This window comes from Lolium rigidum, chromosome 6 (genome assembly GCF_022539505.1).
Source record: "Lolium rigidum isolate FL_2022 chromosome 6, APGP_CSIRO_Lrig_0.1, whole genome shotgun sequence".
Classification (NCBI taxonomy): domain Eukaryota; kingdom Viridiplantae; phylum Streptophyta; class Magnoliopsida; order Poales; family Poaceae; genus Lolium; species Lolium rigidum.
This window is the reverse complement of record NC_061513.1, coordinates 123,120,910-123,136,485: the sequence shown is the minus strand read 5'-3', so window position 1 is coordinate 123,136,485 and position 15,576 is coordinate 123,120,910. Positions and strand designations below refer to the sequence as shown.

The following is a 15,576-nucleotide window of genomic DNA, read 5'->3' as shown; positions in this document are numbered from 1 at the left end:
TTTGTTGGTTGCCGGCAACTTGGTCGCTGGCAAGGTCTGGCCCATGCGCCAGCGGGAAAGACCTATTGCAACTTGCAGATGGCAAAAGATGCATTTCTGACAAGTAAAAAAAAGATAGCAAAAGATACAACATAATTCATGCCTGTGAAAAAAAAATCATATTTAAAAAAAAATACAACATGCAACATTATCGTCCTTTTAGAGTTCGAAAAGAATGTGAACAAAAACGTTGTGATGAGTTGTGTTGTATCTTACGCATGTAAATTTTTCATCCCAAAGTAAAACCATAAGTGACTGCAAAAAAAGAGAATACCACTATGCTTTTCACGTTTTTTTTTTTTTTGCTAGCCACATGACTGTCATATTTTTGGATGAAAAAACATTGTAGGTGCACAAGATACAAACCCATGTCTATGAAATATTTCTCAATTTTTGAAAAAACTTAAAAGTACAGCAGGCGAGAACAGGGGTTTGCAAATCACAGTTCCCCTACTCAATGTTCACGCTATCTGAACCCCACTGAAATGATCATCTGTGAAAATATCACCCGTCAGTTGAGACAAATAACAAAAACCTCCCAAGAATACCTATCCAGTCTAATCAATAGAATGCTTCTATAATTTGTCGCTTCCCAGTCTATACAAAGGGAAGGCGATCTAACGAATCAATGTGCTACACATGACGCTTAACCAATGGCGAGTACTGAAATTGCCAGCCTCCAGCAGCAGATAGAGTACCAATCTACTGAACTCTTCGAACTGCAGTAGCAACAGGTGGGCACAGCTCTATTTACTTGTAGTATCCCCGATGTTTCTTCTGAGAGCAGCACGTACTTCATAGACCTGGAGAATCCACATTTTCTGTTCCGACAAAGCAGCCTTTTGTATTTGAAAGTTGACTGAGCAGTTGAATTAGTCTTCAACTTGTGTGTTGAAAACGAAACTGGGGAAAGTGGATGTAGTGTCCCTGGTAAAGCCAAAAAAAAAAAACACTTTATGTTAGCCATTCACACTATGACAATAGATCATTAACAGGGATACGTGGACATATAACATTAGCATGCATGGATGAAGCTTTAGTCAGTGGCGACATTCCATGCTGCTGCGCTCTAGGCTTCTAGCATACTGGTATTTTTCTTTTCGAGGGAAAGAAAGTACTGGTTTGTGCAAATACAAAAAAAAAAAAAAATACAGCCAGAAAAGACTAGTTGATGAAATTTGTTAAGCACAAGCATATCCATACTTGAGGTAAGGCAGTGTCATCTTCTTTATAACAGATGGATGCTGCAACACAAAAGCCCTCCACTCCTGTTTGCTTATCCTGTTGTCCTTGTCAGTATCAGCATCCTCAAATGTCTAGACAAGAATACAACATACATAACTCAGTCAGAACTACCAAGCATGGAGTATTACTGAGTTTGCAACTCCAAACATAATAGACTGAGGTGAGAGTAATATTGACATCGATGATACCTTGTCTAGTATTGCTTCCACAATCTCGTCAGACAGCTCAACCTGTGACTCCATTAAAGTAGCAACAACCATTTGCTTAACCTGTGGGGAAACAGAGATCTGGAGTTTTAATTACCAACTTGGAGCATGCCACATAACAAGCCTGACTTTATTTTGTCATTCATTATTATATTCAAGACTTCCATTGCAGGGAACAGTTAAATGTGCATTGTGAGTTCGTATCGAGTTTTCGTATTAGTAATCACCAGTTCCCCACTCTATTTCTATATTAAAAAAAAAAACAGGTAACTACATAAATTGCGAAGCCGTAACTTGCTTTCTGGGAGAAGAGAAATACCCAAGGTAATTATAATCAAAAGCGCCAACAAAGTTCATGACCCATGGTGAGGCTCATTTTGACATTTCAGGGGAATTCTACTATGCTAACATCTCAAGTTGAGGTTTATGTTGAAATCCAAAGTGTAGCTTTATTTATAAAGCAAGGCGAAAGCTTGTTCGAGGACAATGAAGCCAAGCAACTGAAGAATATGCATGCAGAAATAATGGTGCATCGGTTGAACTCTCAAATCATGAGGAGCAACCAAGCTCAGATAGGGCTGGGAGTGGCAATGAAGAAAATCTTGAGTACTAAATGTTAGCACAACAATAAAAATCACAGAAAACACAAACCAATGAAACATACCTCTTCACGCTCAATGAAACCAGTTTGCCTCAAATCATACAATCTGAATGAAACTAGAAAAAAAAATCATCAATTGAAGATATAACTTATAAAGTGAAAAACTCTTGATTATCCCCAGTTTTATCGTACTTACAATTAATTTTATCTTCCATTGGAGTATTTGGATGAAACACGCTTATTGAGTGGATAAACTCTTCGAATTCAATAACGGCATTTTTCTTTTCGTCAAAAAGATCAAAAACCTACATAGAGAAGAAAATACATACTCAAACCACTCAGTAATAACAGGATAGAATACAGTTGTGCGGACATTGAATGGTAATTTCAGACCATATGCACTGCAGTTCCTTACTTCCTATTAGGACTGTTCAGAGCAAATAATACAAAACAGTTAGAAAGTTACGACATACAGTATTTTTCATCAAGAAATAAACTCCACAACACAAGCTCCCTAGCTTCAAGCTCTTAAATAGTATTTGATACAAGCTCAATTAAAAGAATGACAATAAAGCAATAATCTTTGTCAAGTAGGACTAGTTGGTCTTACTTTTAGATACAGGACAAAAGAACAACTGAATTAGACTTCCATACGCAAAAGGTTCTAAGAATATTTAAACGACATGAGTGGGGGAGCAACTTTTGCACTTACCCTATCTAAGAAAAGGTTCTTCCCTGACGGTGTCATGAACAATGCTAACTGCAGCTCCTCCTAAAAATGTAAAATAGTCTTAGCAATTAGGGACGAACAAAAGGTTAAAGGGAACATTTCTTACACTGATTACATGTATTGACTTCCTTTACCTGGAAAACATCTTCCTATTGCCTAATAGAGCATTATAAAATTCTAGATTAATCACAAGTCAACATCTTTAACGGAAGTCCTACTGTCCATGCCCGACAAAATCTTGCTACACTTTATTAGCTTTCAGGTTGTCTATAAGAACACTAGGGTCATTTTCACCTGAGCATTTGCTGTTATCAAGCATAGTAATAACCAGTAAACTAGTGAGTAAACTACCAAGTCCTTCTAAATATATATTTATAGTCCTTAAAGGAAGCTAGTCCTGATCATATAGTACTAGTTTTTTTGAGGGACTGATCATAGTACTAACCTGAAAATCCTAATTGACAAAGGACTTTTTTTTTGCAAAACAAATTGGAGAACCATTTCCCAGATTTCATGTTTGATCTTCCCCAATCGTTGAACAGTTCTGGGGCTGCCATCCATGACAGCAAGGCAGTTTGGGAAAGACAAGCTCGACTGATCCGAAATCTAACAGCATTGTTCATACGGATAGATAGGATAAACTGAACCGGCAGGCTAAAAAGAAAAGATGAGTTTTTACCTTATGGATGAGTCCGTCGTTGATGATGGAGCAGCTGATTTTCTTGTACAGCTCGTACAGCGCCTCCACCTCGTTGACCGAGACTGCCAAATTCACCACAAGCCACAGCCACCTCAGGCCACACATATAGAGATACAGGAGGACACGCAACCGAACAAATTATTAGCCGTACTTACAGCAGCGGGACTCGTGGGCGAGGTCGGCGAGCTCGCCGAAGGTGAGGCGGCCGCTGGTTCGGGCACGCTGGCGCGCGTGGGCGCCGACGAAGGACAGCATCGGCGGCGGGCGCTGGTGGAAGCAGCGCGCGGCGGCGAGCGCGACCGCGTCCACCACGGCGAGCAGCGGGAACAATGCCATGCACGCGAGCTCCCCCAGCGTCAGCGAGCTTCTCGACTCCTGACGCATCGATCCGAGAACAAGGACCGGGTCAGACTAAGAGGATTGGCCGCGGTCAGATCAAAGGCGGCGGTGAGGCGGCGGAATTACGAAAGCGTCGGAGGAGCCGGAGGAGTCCATGCGCGGAGCAGCTGGCAGCGAACCATCGATCGACGGGGCGTCTTCTTCCTCGCCGGGGGCGGTCGCCGGGGCAGGTGGCCGAGGTCGTCACGTATCTGCGCGCGGCCGTCGGTGTGTTTGAGGGGAATTGGGAGATCCGTGTGTCCGCCCAATTGTTCTGGCCCAAGTTTAGCCATCTGCGTGGCCGAGTTGGATTTGTGCCGTCCAGTGGGTCCCCAATCATTGAGCGATCCACCGCGGCAGCACGTCCTCCCTGTCAAGTGATAGGTACTCGGATTTCGGCATTTCCCACGGTCGCTTTCTTTAAGATAAAAAAGCTCGAAAAGCTTCGACCTTAAATTAATACTATATAAATAAATAATTAAAAAATTGACTACATGCATGTTTCGTATATCATCAAGATTTGTATTGTCTGTTTTCAAAAAAAAGATTTGTATATGGCTGATTATGTTTGCCACGCGATAAAAAAAGAAGGAAAAAACAACTTAGCCAACAAGCAGAGAGAAAAATAAAAAGATGAAGTGCAGCCTTGAGCATCAAGATCCTTGTCCCGCTCTGTAATTTGATCGAGGAAGAACCGAAGTCTGCGAATGAAGATCGCCCCCAGGACTCACACTATTGTCAACTACCAGGAAGCCAAGACGCAATGTCACTTGTTTTCACCTCCCAAGAAAGCACTATGCCTTCTCGCCCCAGATTGAAGGTGTTGCACCTGTCAAGAGGTGGAGCAGCTCACTCTGAGCACGCATAGACATTGACATGCAATTGAGGAAGACTGTGAGCACTACCGCCTCACTATGCAGCCACCCACGAACACCACTGCTTCCACAGCACCTACCACAACGCAAAGACCCAAATTGTCAGTAGATGACACCTACGAAGGGGCGGTGAAAAAATGTGTCAGTGCCATCAGGCATGCCCGAGAAACACAGCTTGATCACCGGGAGGCTGCTGCTTCCGGAGAGGGGGGCACTTCCCTCTCACCCAGGCTCGAGGGCGTCGACACGTTGCCAAGCATACAACTCCAGGGGAGCAGAGCGAAGGCAAAGCAACTATCAGCTACTAACAGACCGCAGTTGACCTCGTGCAGTGACCTTGCAATCTCAAGGTGACACCTCCAAGGAGGAGATGATGTCGGGGCGTTGTCGCCACCCAAGCCGAAGCTTTTGGGTTTTCACATAGAGAAAAGCATATCATGGATGGGAGATTATATCTCGAAGTCACCTTGAAGAAGGAGATTGGCGCCTGCAGCATCGTCAATGTCGTGGTCACTGCCGTCAGCCAATGCTTTCCCCCTATAAAGAGTGATGTGGGCATTACCCTTCGGGTACCCAACATTGGCCTACCTCCTTTGGCCCAACAAGGGATCCATGAAGATCACCGTTTCCCAAGATGGACCAATATGTTGGTTGCGATGGAGGAAAGGTAGAAGGAGGCGGATTCTTGATGGACAAGGCGAGGAAACGTCGAATAAGGATAGGATAGATTAGATCTCATTGTAACATAGTTGAATCCGAGCAGGACTCTCGGAACCTGGCCTCCTATATAAAGGCCAGGAGAGGGCCTGTAGGAGGACATCGAGATCATCCTTCTACCTTGTCCCGCATACACCAAACCCTAGAAACCTTGTCTTCCGGCGAGTTCACCATAACACAGTCTATCGGTTGCCCCATTGTAACCTTTTTCATCGATAAATCAAGATCTGACAAGCAGGAGTAAGGGTTTTACCTCATAGAGGGCCCCGAACCTGGGTAAATCTCGTCTCATGTTTGTTTGGTATACGATGCTCGTGCTAACTTGCAGGATTCCGTCAACCCTAAGCCCCTCATGGTGGGGTCAATTGGCGTCGTCCGATCTGTGAGGAACCTGCTAGTTCAAGACACCTCGTCGACTATTCCAATCGAGCCAGCTACACCTTCACCGGCATCGCCATCACCATCGGCTCCATCGTCAGCGATCTTAGAGGGCTCGATCCGTTTCGGTCCTTAGAGTTCACCCCTCACGCCTCCGCGTCGCGTTCAGCCTTCTCAGGCCTGCGCGGCGGGATGAACATGACGTTCGGGAGCGTCCACCTCAACATCAGCGCTGGTAGCGTTCTGCGGCTCCCGGACCCGATCACTTTGGGTCCTGCAATAGTTGTGACTTCATTGACTGGCGCGCCCGCCGCTTCATCACCAACTATGGTTGATTTATTGTCGATTACGTCGGCTCCGGCCTCACCATCATCATCATCATGCCGCACTATGTCCACCATGTACGTCGGGTCTGATGACTCTGAATCATCGGATCTGACGTCGTACTACTGCCTTGACTGTGATACCAAGCACGAGCTCGGTTCGGAGGCCCCTCCCTTCGTGTGCGGCATCATGTACTCCTCTGACGAAGAAAGCATCGACGAGCGCAATGACAACATCCCTCTGTCCGCAGCACGGCCGACGCAGCATCAGATATGTGTTACCTTCGACTCTGAGGACGGAACCAAAGCTCTCGTGGAAGAACATTGCGCACGTCGGGAACAATCAATGACATGATGGCAAAGCTAACGATAGCAACACCAATACTACCATCTTAGTCTCTCATATAGAATGGGATGCAACGCAAAGGTGCGTTCGACTCGTCAGAGAGCAATCAGAACTCAATCAACGTCGGCTGGCAGCTAATCTATCAAAGTCCATCACCAAAATGATGGAGACCACCAACAGCTGGGCTGATGGCGAAGACCACGCGCGGAAACCCCGCCCACGCAACAACGACGATGAGAGTAAGCAAAGGCGCCCGAATAACTCAGGGAGCGGACAGGATCGCCGAAAGAGGAGAAGAGGTCTCAACTACGGAGCAACTGATTGCACCAACATGGTTACCACCGGTCATGCTAATTGGCGCGGCGACGAGTGCAACGAACAGTATAATGATTATTGGATAACAGCCCTAGCGGATCTGGAAGCAGCCGACAGAACCATCCTCCACGGACGCTCGACCTGTCAGCCATGGAGCAGCTAAGCGCTCCATGTTATCTGCACGCCTACGTAGACTAGAAAGAAAATATTAAGAATGCATCTCACCTGCTCTAAGATTGTCGGCAGTTCCTCAAGCTTCAGAAGCTGTGCTACACATTGAGATCCGGCTCCAATACACAAGCGCACCCGACGACACGAGATGCACCCGCAACCATTCAACCACCCGCGCTGCAGCAGGATCAGCCTCGCGTGTCGGCTGAAGTTTTCCTTACACCGCTGGGACAAGTGAATATGATCCACAAGACCGGCGTTTCCAAGAGGGAGCTAAAAAAAATCACGCTGAGAGATAAATCTCATGGAAATCGCCATGGCAAACGTCCCAGCTGGTCTGAACATAGCATTCTATTCAGCAGGGCCGATCATCCGATGGCCGTTCCTAGGCCAGATCACGTTGCCCTCGTACTCGAAGCACAGATTAACGGATTTATTATGAGCAAAGTATTCATGGACGGAGACAACAGCTTAAATCTTTTGTTCTCAAGCACAATAAAAGCAATGAGCATTACAGTCGACATGCTGCAAGAATCCGACATAGGCTTTCACGACATCATCATGGTCCTGCCCGCATACTCTCTCGGCAAGATCTCCTTGGACGTTGTCTTTGCTAAACCCGATAACTTCAGAAAGAACGACTTGAGTTCGAAGTAGTGAATTGGGAATCACATTACCACACTATTCTCGGGAGGCCAGCATACGCAAGTTCACGCTAGTCCCCCGTTATGCGTACCTGAAACTCAAGATGTTAGGCAATAACGGGACCACAATCACTATCCGTGGAAGTTTCTCTCGGTCCGATAATTGCGACAAAGACTTTCAGAAGATCGCCTCCAAATTCGGGGTCAAGGAGGAGCTCAATTCATTAGAACGTACTCACCGATCACAAGTATGTGTGATCATAAGTAGCCACCTATTGATAATCGAAACGCAAAAACCGACGAGTTTGATGCTGCCAATGAAGCATCAAGTGCATCCCTTCGACTCGAAGAAAACAATCAACACGTCGGTTGACCTCACTATCGCATAGGAAGACGCGCGCTCATCGAGTTCCTCCGCGAGCGCTGGAAAATATTTGTATGGGAGCCATCCACATGCCAGGTATTCACAAGGAACTCGCTGAGCACGTCCTCAACGTTGACCCCAAAGCCAAACCTGTCCAGCAGACACTACACCGTGTTTCGGAGGCAAAGTGCAAGGCCATCGACAAAGAAGTTAATCGGCTCCGCAAGGCTGGATTCATCCGCGAACTCAAGGAAGCTAAGTGGGTAGCTAACCCAGTAATGATATCAAAGAAGGATACGACAGTTCTTCGCATGTGTATCGACTTCACCAGCCTCAACAAACATTGCCCAAATTATCACTTTCCGCTACCGCGCATCGACCAAATCGTCGATTTTACAACAGATCACACAAGCTGATAATCTACAGCAGATCACACAAGCTCATAATCTAGATTTTCTTTCTTTATACGTATATGGCCAGGACACAAAAACAGATCTCAATTATTTTTCCTGTATTCAGAGAAGAGTATTAAAAGCTAGCCAATATAGCTAATATCACTTTTAGATGGGAATGTGGAGGCAATGAGGATACAGAAATACAGGAGAAGGTGGCATCTGAGGAGAATATATACAGTACATGAGAGATTAAGAAGCAAGCATGCTTCCCTCCTACAGGAAGCATTGCAACTTCTTTACACTGTTTCACACACCAGGTTCGTCATCATCAGAAGATTACGCAGTAGCAGCTGCAGCTTCTTCTGCCACTTGGGATGCCTGCTGCAGAGTGCAAATGAGGTTGCGATCCCCGTACACGTTGTCCACACGACCTGACAATAGTAGAACAGGGATTATTAGCTTGCATCTCAACAATAACGATGTAAGTAACGCGAAGTATTCAGAGTTATCAGTACATGTTGTTGGCCAGAACTTGGCACCGCGGAGCCACGCCGCAGGGAATGCGGCGTACTCCCTGGAGTATGGCTTAGTCCATGCGTCACTCATCAAGAGTTGGGGTGGGTGGGGAGCGCCCTGTGTAATATAACAGGCAAACACATGTCAACTACCCTGTTCATGTGTATTGAGTTGCATGCACCCAGCCGGTTCAGCCAAAATCTCATGCTGTTGGAAAAATGTTTTAGTTATTTACTGAGACAATTTGGAGTAGATTACCTTCAGGACATTGTTGTTCGCATCTGCTACGCCATTTTCTACCTGTGCAATTTCTTCCCTGATGGAAATAAGGGCATCACAGAACCTGTCTAGTTCAGCCTACAAGACAATTATGTGGCAGTAAGCTAATGCAAAAAAAGAAAAAACCAACGGTTTGGTGCAAAGTCAAGCAATAGATTAAGTTGGACATTCTTACCTTGCTTTCACTTTCAGTGGGTTCAATCATAAGTGTGCCTGGAACAGGCCATGACATGGTTGGTCCATGGAATCCATAGTCCATCAAGCGCTTCGCCACATCCTCAGGCTCTATACCAGCAGTCGCCTGTAAAAAATCCATATCTAGTCAGAGAACTGAAATGGATAAACGCAAGGTTCAATTGCTAACGTAGTTCAGACAAGTACCTTGAACCCTCTTAAATCAATGATGAATTCATGGGCAACAGTTCCATTGACTCCACGGAAAAGAACTGGGTAGTGTTTCTGCAAAGTTCATCATAAGGGAACAGTTAGAGAAGTAGTTTAACTATAGATACAAATTGTGGCAAAGGGTATGCAAATGTGACCATGAGTAACTTCAAGTACCTCCAGACGCTTTGCCATGTAGTTTGCATTCAAGATCGCAATCTTTGAAGCATCAGTGAGTCCCTGAGACCCCATCATGGCTATGTATGTGTAGGAAATTGGAAGAATCAAAGCAGATCCCCATGGAGCAGCAGAAATGGAACCAAGAGGGTCGGTTTTCTCAGGGAGAGGAAAGCCACCAGTGGGGATCTAAGGAATAACCGGATTAGTTTGATAATGTAGTTGCATTTTCTTTCAAATGAAACGAGAAGTCAAGCAAAAAAACATGATTGATTCCTTTGATTATAGTACTTGACATTTAAAGCATTGCTTGAGTAGTTAATACATCATCACCGAAAACTTAATATTTTAAAGCTTGCAAATTAAGATTACAAAGAGATGATATACTTCCTAATATCAAGCTCATATGTTATTCAAATTAAACTATTAGACAATGGGTGTTATTTTGTTAGGACTGAAATCTGAATGCTAGAATTTTATTTTGGAGTGACAGCATAAAACATTCAGGACACCTACCACTGGATGAGATGGTAAAAATGGTGCCAGGTGCTTCTTAACACCAATAGGACCCATGCCAGGACCACCTCCACCATGAGGAATGCAAAATGTCTTGTGAAGGTTAAGATGGCAAACATCTGCTCCAATAAAACCAGGGCTTGTCAACCCAACCTGTAAGAACACAACTTTTATATGTTAAAAAGGATTATATGGCTCTTAGAACATCAATATATAGTATGGAATATCTGAAATTACCGCGTCGCAATTTCTCAACTATGTCTAGGTGAGCTTGATATTTTCTTACCTAGACTAGATCTAAGCATGCATAACTGGTCAAGTACAAGTTAAACAGAATTCTTTTAAAAGATGAAAACAAATGGAAAGTAGATAAAACAGATATAGTACAATTTGTAGTCTTAAGTTTTTGTAGAGTAAACTTCACCATTATGTTGGAAAGATATATTACAGTGTTGCCAATCTGTGGACCAACATATAATGTTCCAGTCTATTAGTATAAAACAATTGACGGGAGCAAATGTATAAATAACAAGTAGACAAAGTGGTATAACAACGTGCAAAGAAAACTAACCTGAGCATTCATGTTGGCCCCATCCATATAAACCTGCCCACCGTTCTCATGAATGATCCTGCATATCTCATCGATGCCTTCTTCATAGACTCCATGGGTTGAAGGATAGGTAACCTGAAGAACGAGGTGATCATGTAACATTCTGTTATTCTTAGCACCGGGAAAAAATAATACTCCCTCCGGTTCATATTAAATGACTCAACTTTGTCTAGATACACATGTATCTAGTCCAAAAACTTAACTAGATCCATACGAATTTAGACAAAGTAGAGTTCATTAATATGAACCGGAGGGAGTACAAATATCTATAAAAAAAAACTTCCAACTCAATGAACTGGTTCCAGATTAGTTACTCTTAGTCACTTCGTTATAAAAGTTTCCCTTATTCTTCAACCATGCGTAGCTTTAAAGCAACAATACATAACATAAAGCATTTGGACATGTTCATCCATTATATGCCAATTAATAAATATATGACCAAGAATCATTAGAGGGAAAGACCAGTCAAAATTCAGCAAATTGTGCGGCTAGATACTATAACATACATCGATTTGATTAATTATTCTACACCACCGAAATCTGAACCACCAAAAGAGGCAGTATAGATTCTTGCTACTTTTACTCTGACTAATGCTGGTACTAGATTAGAAGCTGCCATAAAACACGATAGTGAATGTTTCCTATTTATTAAGAGTGCTAGATTGAACTTTAGTAATGAACAGTTCAGCTGCAAGAGTATAACTGAGGCCAGAATCCGTGATAAATTCTCAACGAGCAGAGCGTAGAAACAGTACCATCAGAGCAGACAGGTTGTCCTTGTTTGCTTCAGCAGCTTTCTTCAACTCCGGAATGTTAATGTTACCTTTGGAGTCAGTTCCGACAGTAATAATCTTCATTCCACACATAGCAGCACTTGCAGGATTGGTGCCGTGTGCCGAGACAGGAATGATGCAGACATTTCGGTGGTGGTCTCCTCTTGCCTGCATTTTCGTCATATGGTTTGTAAACAAAGAATGCTCAACAAAGCAAGAGAACTAGCACAGCATATTTATCAAGGCATACCCTGTGGTAGGCCCGAATAACCATCAGTCCAGCATACTCTCCTGAAGCACCAGCATTTGGTTGCAGAGAGAAGGAATCGAAACCGGTGATCGTGTTTAACAGATCGCCCAAGTTGTCAAACATTTCCTTCATAGAAAAATTTTGGTCATTTTTCTTATTATTGACAGTCTGCCATTGGAAACGAAATGAATGGTAATTGGTCCTTACATGATAGCCTGCAGCCTGATCAGTAGGGGCAAATGGGTGCATGTTGGCAAACTTGGGATCAGTGACAGGCATCATCTCGACGGTGGCATTGAGTTTCATGGTGCAAGAACCAAGAGGAATCATACTGTGGCACAGTGAAAGATCCTTGTTTTGCAGCTTGTGCAGGTAACGGAGAAGCTCGTGCTCTGTGTGGTACCTGCAAGGCCGCAAAATAATTTCAGCTTATTTTAATACATCTTGACAAATAATTTCAGCTTATTTTAATACAACCTGACAAATAATTTCAGCTTAATTTAATACATCCTGACAAAGATGCAAGCACCATACGTACATGCTAAAGATTGGGTGAGTTAGGTAGGGGCTGTCGCGCACAAGGCTGCTGGGAATGGAGCTTGAGACTTCAGGTGCAATGGATTCAGCTGTGAAGCCCACCTGAAAGTGTTTGTGACAGAACATCATTTAATGTTGCGAAAGAATTTCACATCAAGCAGGCGGGTTTTGCAGTGATGGAAACGACTACTTACTGGCTTGCCACCAGAGAACACCTTGAACAGCTTGTCAACATCCTCCAAGGTTGTGGTCTCATCGAAGGCAACGGTGATCTGCAACATCAAAACTCAAAGTTAATGCTCAACGCACATAGTATAAGTCGGTTGTAGTGCAACAGAAAGCATGAGCAGAAAACGAACCGTGTTTGCGTCGACAACGCGAAGGTTCATCTCGTTTTTGCGAGCCTCCTCAGCGATAGCGTTGGCATCGGCGCAAGTGATCTTGACGGTGTCAAAGTAGGGCAGCTCCTGCACTGTGACTGTGCCGAGCTTCTTGAGCCCATGGGCGAAAGTACCAGCCAGGCCGTGGACACGGTCGGCGATAGCCTTGAGCCCAGCGGGGCCATGGTAGACAGCGTACATCGCCGCCATGTTGGCGAGCAAGGCCTATAAAATTGGAAAGTGTAATGAATGAGTATATTTTATGACAGATATGCTCGGCCACTACTACTAACCCAGGGTACAGTATCAGAAACAATAAATAATTAACTAGTAGTGTGCTGTCGCTATGAGACAATTTTGTGGTGAGCGGGTGGAGGAGTGCGTACCTGCGCGGTGCAGATGTTGCTGGTGGCCTTGTCCCTGCGGATGTGCTGCTCCCTGGTCTGCATCGCCATGCGTAGCGCGGGCTTGCCGCTGGAGTCGACGCTGACGCCGATGATGCGTCCTGGCATGAGCCTCTTGTACTCCTGCGAGGTTGCGAGGAAGGCTGCGTGCGGGCCGCCGTAGCCCATGGGCACGCCGAACCTCTGCGCTGAGCCGACGGCGATGTCGGCCCCGATCTCGCCCGGCGGGCGCAGCGTGGTGAGCGCGAGCAGGTCGGTGGCCATGACGACCTTGACGCCGTGCTTGTGCGCGTCCTTGACGAACTCGGCGTAGTCGAGCACCTCGCCCTCGGTGCCCGGGTACTGCACGAGGACGCCGCAGACGTCGCCGCTGCTGTAGTCGAAGTCCTTGGCGTCGGAGACGACGACGTTGAGGTCGAAGCCGGAGGCGCGCGTCTTGCAGATGTCGATGGTCTGCGGGTGGCAGTTGGAGGCGATGAGGAAGGTCTTCTTCTTGGACTTGAGGATGCCGTTGCACATGGCCATGGCCTCGGCGGCGGCGGTGGCCTCGTCGAGGAGCGAGGCGTTGGACATGGGCAGGCCGGTGAGGTCGGCCACCATGGTCTGGTAGTTGAGCAGCGACTCGAGCCGGCCCTGCGCGATCTCCGCCTGGTACGGCGTGTACTGCGTGTACCAGGCCGGGTTCTCCATGAGGTTGCGCAGGATGACGGCCGGGATGTGCGTGTTGTAGTAGCCCATCCCGATGAAGGACTTGTAGACCTTGTTCATGGACGCCAGGTGCGCCATGTGGTCGAGCATCTGCGACTCGGTGAAGCCCGCGTCGAACTTGCCCGTGAACTGCATCGGCGGCGCGCGGATGGCGGCCGGCACGGTGGCGTCGATGAGGGAGTCGAGGGTGTTGAAGCCGCAGGCGGAGGCCATGACGGCCTGCTCGGCGGGCGTGGCGGAGTTGTGCCTCCGCGGGAAGGTGTCGCTGGGCTGCAGCGCGGACACGGAGACCGGGCGGGACGGCGTGTGCTGGTGGTGCGCGCGGCGGGGGCGCGGACCGGCTGGCGCCGGCTTGGGGACTAGGGTGGAGATGCCGCGGGACGGGGAGGGGGAGGTGGTGGATGAGGAGGCCGCGAGGAGGCGGCGCAGCAGCGCGCGGTTGGCGAGGCGGCGTGCGCGCTCCATCGGATTGGATTGGGGAGAGAAGCGGGAAGTGGCGGAAGGAGGCGGCCTCCGCTCCTGACGAGAAGAGCGGATGTGGGCGTGGATCAGGGGGAGTGATTTGGTTGGCTGTTATATACCGGCGGGCGCATTGAGAGAAGGAAAGGAAAGGGGGCTCCGTCTGAGTGGAGTGAGGTGGAGAGCACGGCACGAGAGAGAGGTTAGGGAATGACGTGGGCGCTGACACTGCTCATCGGCAACGGGAGGCGGTGAGGAGGATGGCGTTTGGATGGACCAGGAGCCGAGCTGCGGCCGGTATAAGAGGTCTAGCCACAGAATCGAGCAAGTTGAGACGTGGGCGGGGGAGGTATCGGGGAGGAAGAAGACGATCGAACGCGGAGGTGAGGGAGGGCTGCGGGCACGACGCGCGTCTGACCTGCGCCGCTACAAGCTGCCCGGACCTTATCGCTTTCCTTGCCCCAATCCGCCACTCCGGCCGCAGAAATTTCTGTGGTGAGGGCAGGGAGATCTCTGCCCGCCGGACCGGATTTTTTGCGGCGTCCGTTACGCCCGGTGGGGGAGCCCCGGCCAGAGCATGGCACGAAGAGAGCTGACAAACTGGTGCGGCGCTGGCGACGGCGACGGCGACGCCACCGGGATGTATGTATGCTAGATCCAGTCCACAGTCCAGGACGCTAGGACGGAACACGTGGGGATGCCGCGCGCACGGGCGGAGCCGCGTAGGAGTAGGAAGCTTTTCGCTCGGAGGTTCACCGGGGCAATCCCAACGTCAGTGAGCCGGCGAGGGTTTGGTGGATCGAGGTGGACCAGACCGGGACGTTCGCTTCGTCGGGATCACCTACCGCGGGAGAATCTCTGGGAGCCCGTGAGGTGGGAGGCCGCACGTCGTTGTTCCACCAACCTCCGACTATTAACACACTTGCTTAAACCTGCCCATATTTTAGAACAACTTTTTCGATCTTTGCTGGATTTGATTGGGCAGAGCTGCAGGTGGGATTTTTTTTTTCTTCGACGCCAGCTGCATGTGCAAGTTTACCAGACTATATGTATACGGCTAACCATATACTACATGAAAATGACAACAACAAACAAAATAAAGTTCACAAAAAGAAATCTGATTCTAGAATAAAACTTTAACCACATTTCACCATTT

General features: G+C 47.1%; 2 protein-coding genes across 2 annotated transcripts; both read right to left on the bottom strand.

Moving 5' to 3' along the window:
- Positions 1 to 558: 558 nt before the first annotated feature.
- LOC124664271 (calcineurin B-like protein 10) lies at positions 559 to 4,143 on the bottom strand. Its single transcript, XM_047201824.1, has 9 exons — positions 3,987 to 4,143; positions 3,677 to 3,896; positions 3,501 to 3,583; positions 2,804 to 2,863; positions 2,288 to 2,396; positions 2,155 to 2,207; positions 1,473 to 1,553; positions 1,243 to 1,355; positions 559 to 966 (listed from the first exon to the last, which is right to left on the bottom strand). Exons 1-9 carry the CDS (start codon positions 4,014 to 4,016, stop codon positions 912 to 914), a joined length of 804 nt encoding a protein of 267 aa, XP_047057780.1. The 5' UTR covers positions 4,017 to 4,143; the 3' UTR covers positions 559 to 911.
- Positions 4,144 to 8,620: 4,477 nt separating this feature from the next.
- LOC124660045 (glycine dehydrogenase (decarboxylating), mitochondrial-like) lies at positions 8,621 to 14,426 on the bottom strand (the record flags this gene model as incomplete). Its single annotated transcript, XM_047197843.1, is given in 15 exon segments — positions 8,621 to 8,858; positions 8,943 to 9,060; positions 9,202 to 9,300; positions 9,398 to 9,523; positions 9,604 to 9,681; positions 9,784 to 9,972; positions 10,300 to 10,452; positions 10,871 to 10,984; positions 11,665 to 11,850; positions 11,933 to 12,058; positions 12,140 to 12,335; positions 12,471 to 12,571; positions 12,664 to 12,741; positions 12,829 to 13,074; positions 13,236 to 14,426. Coding segments are annotated over 15 exon segments (3,096 nt in total). The 3' UTR covers positions 8,621 to 8,763.
- Between the last annotated feature and the right edge of the window lie 1,150 nt (positions 14,427 to 15,576).

Coding starts and splice junctions, on each gene's coding strand:
- LOC124664271 (XM_047201824.1), bottom strand. CDS start 4,016: ATGGACTCCTCCGGCTCCTCCGACGCTTTC. Junction 3,584..3,676: donor CGCCCACGAGTCCCGCTGCT/GTAAGTACGGCT, acceptor TGAATTTGGCAG/TCTCGGTCAACGAGGTGGAG. Junction 2,397..2,803: donor AGAACCTTTTCTTAGATAGG/GTAAGTGCAAAA, acceptor TTCTCTATGTAG/GTTTTTGATCTTTTTGACGA.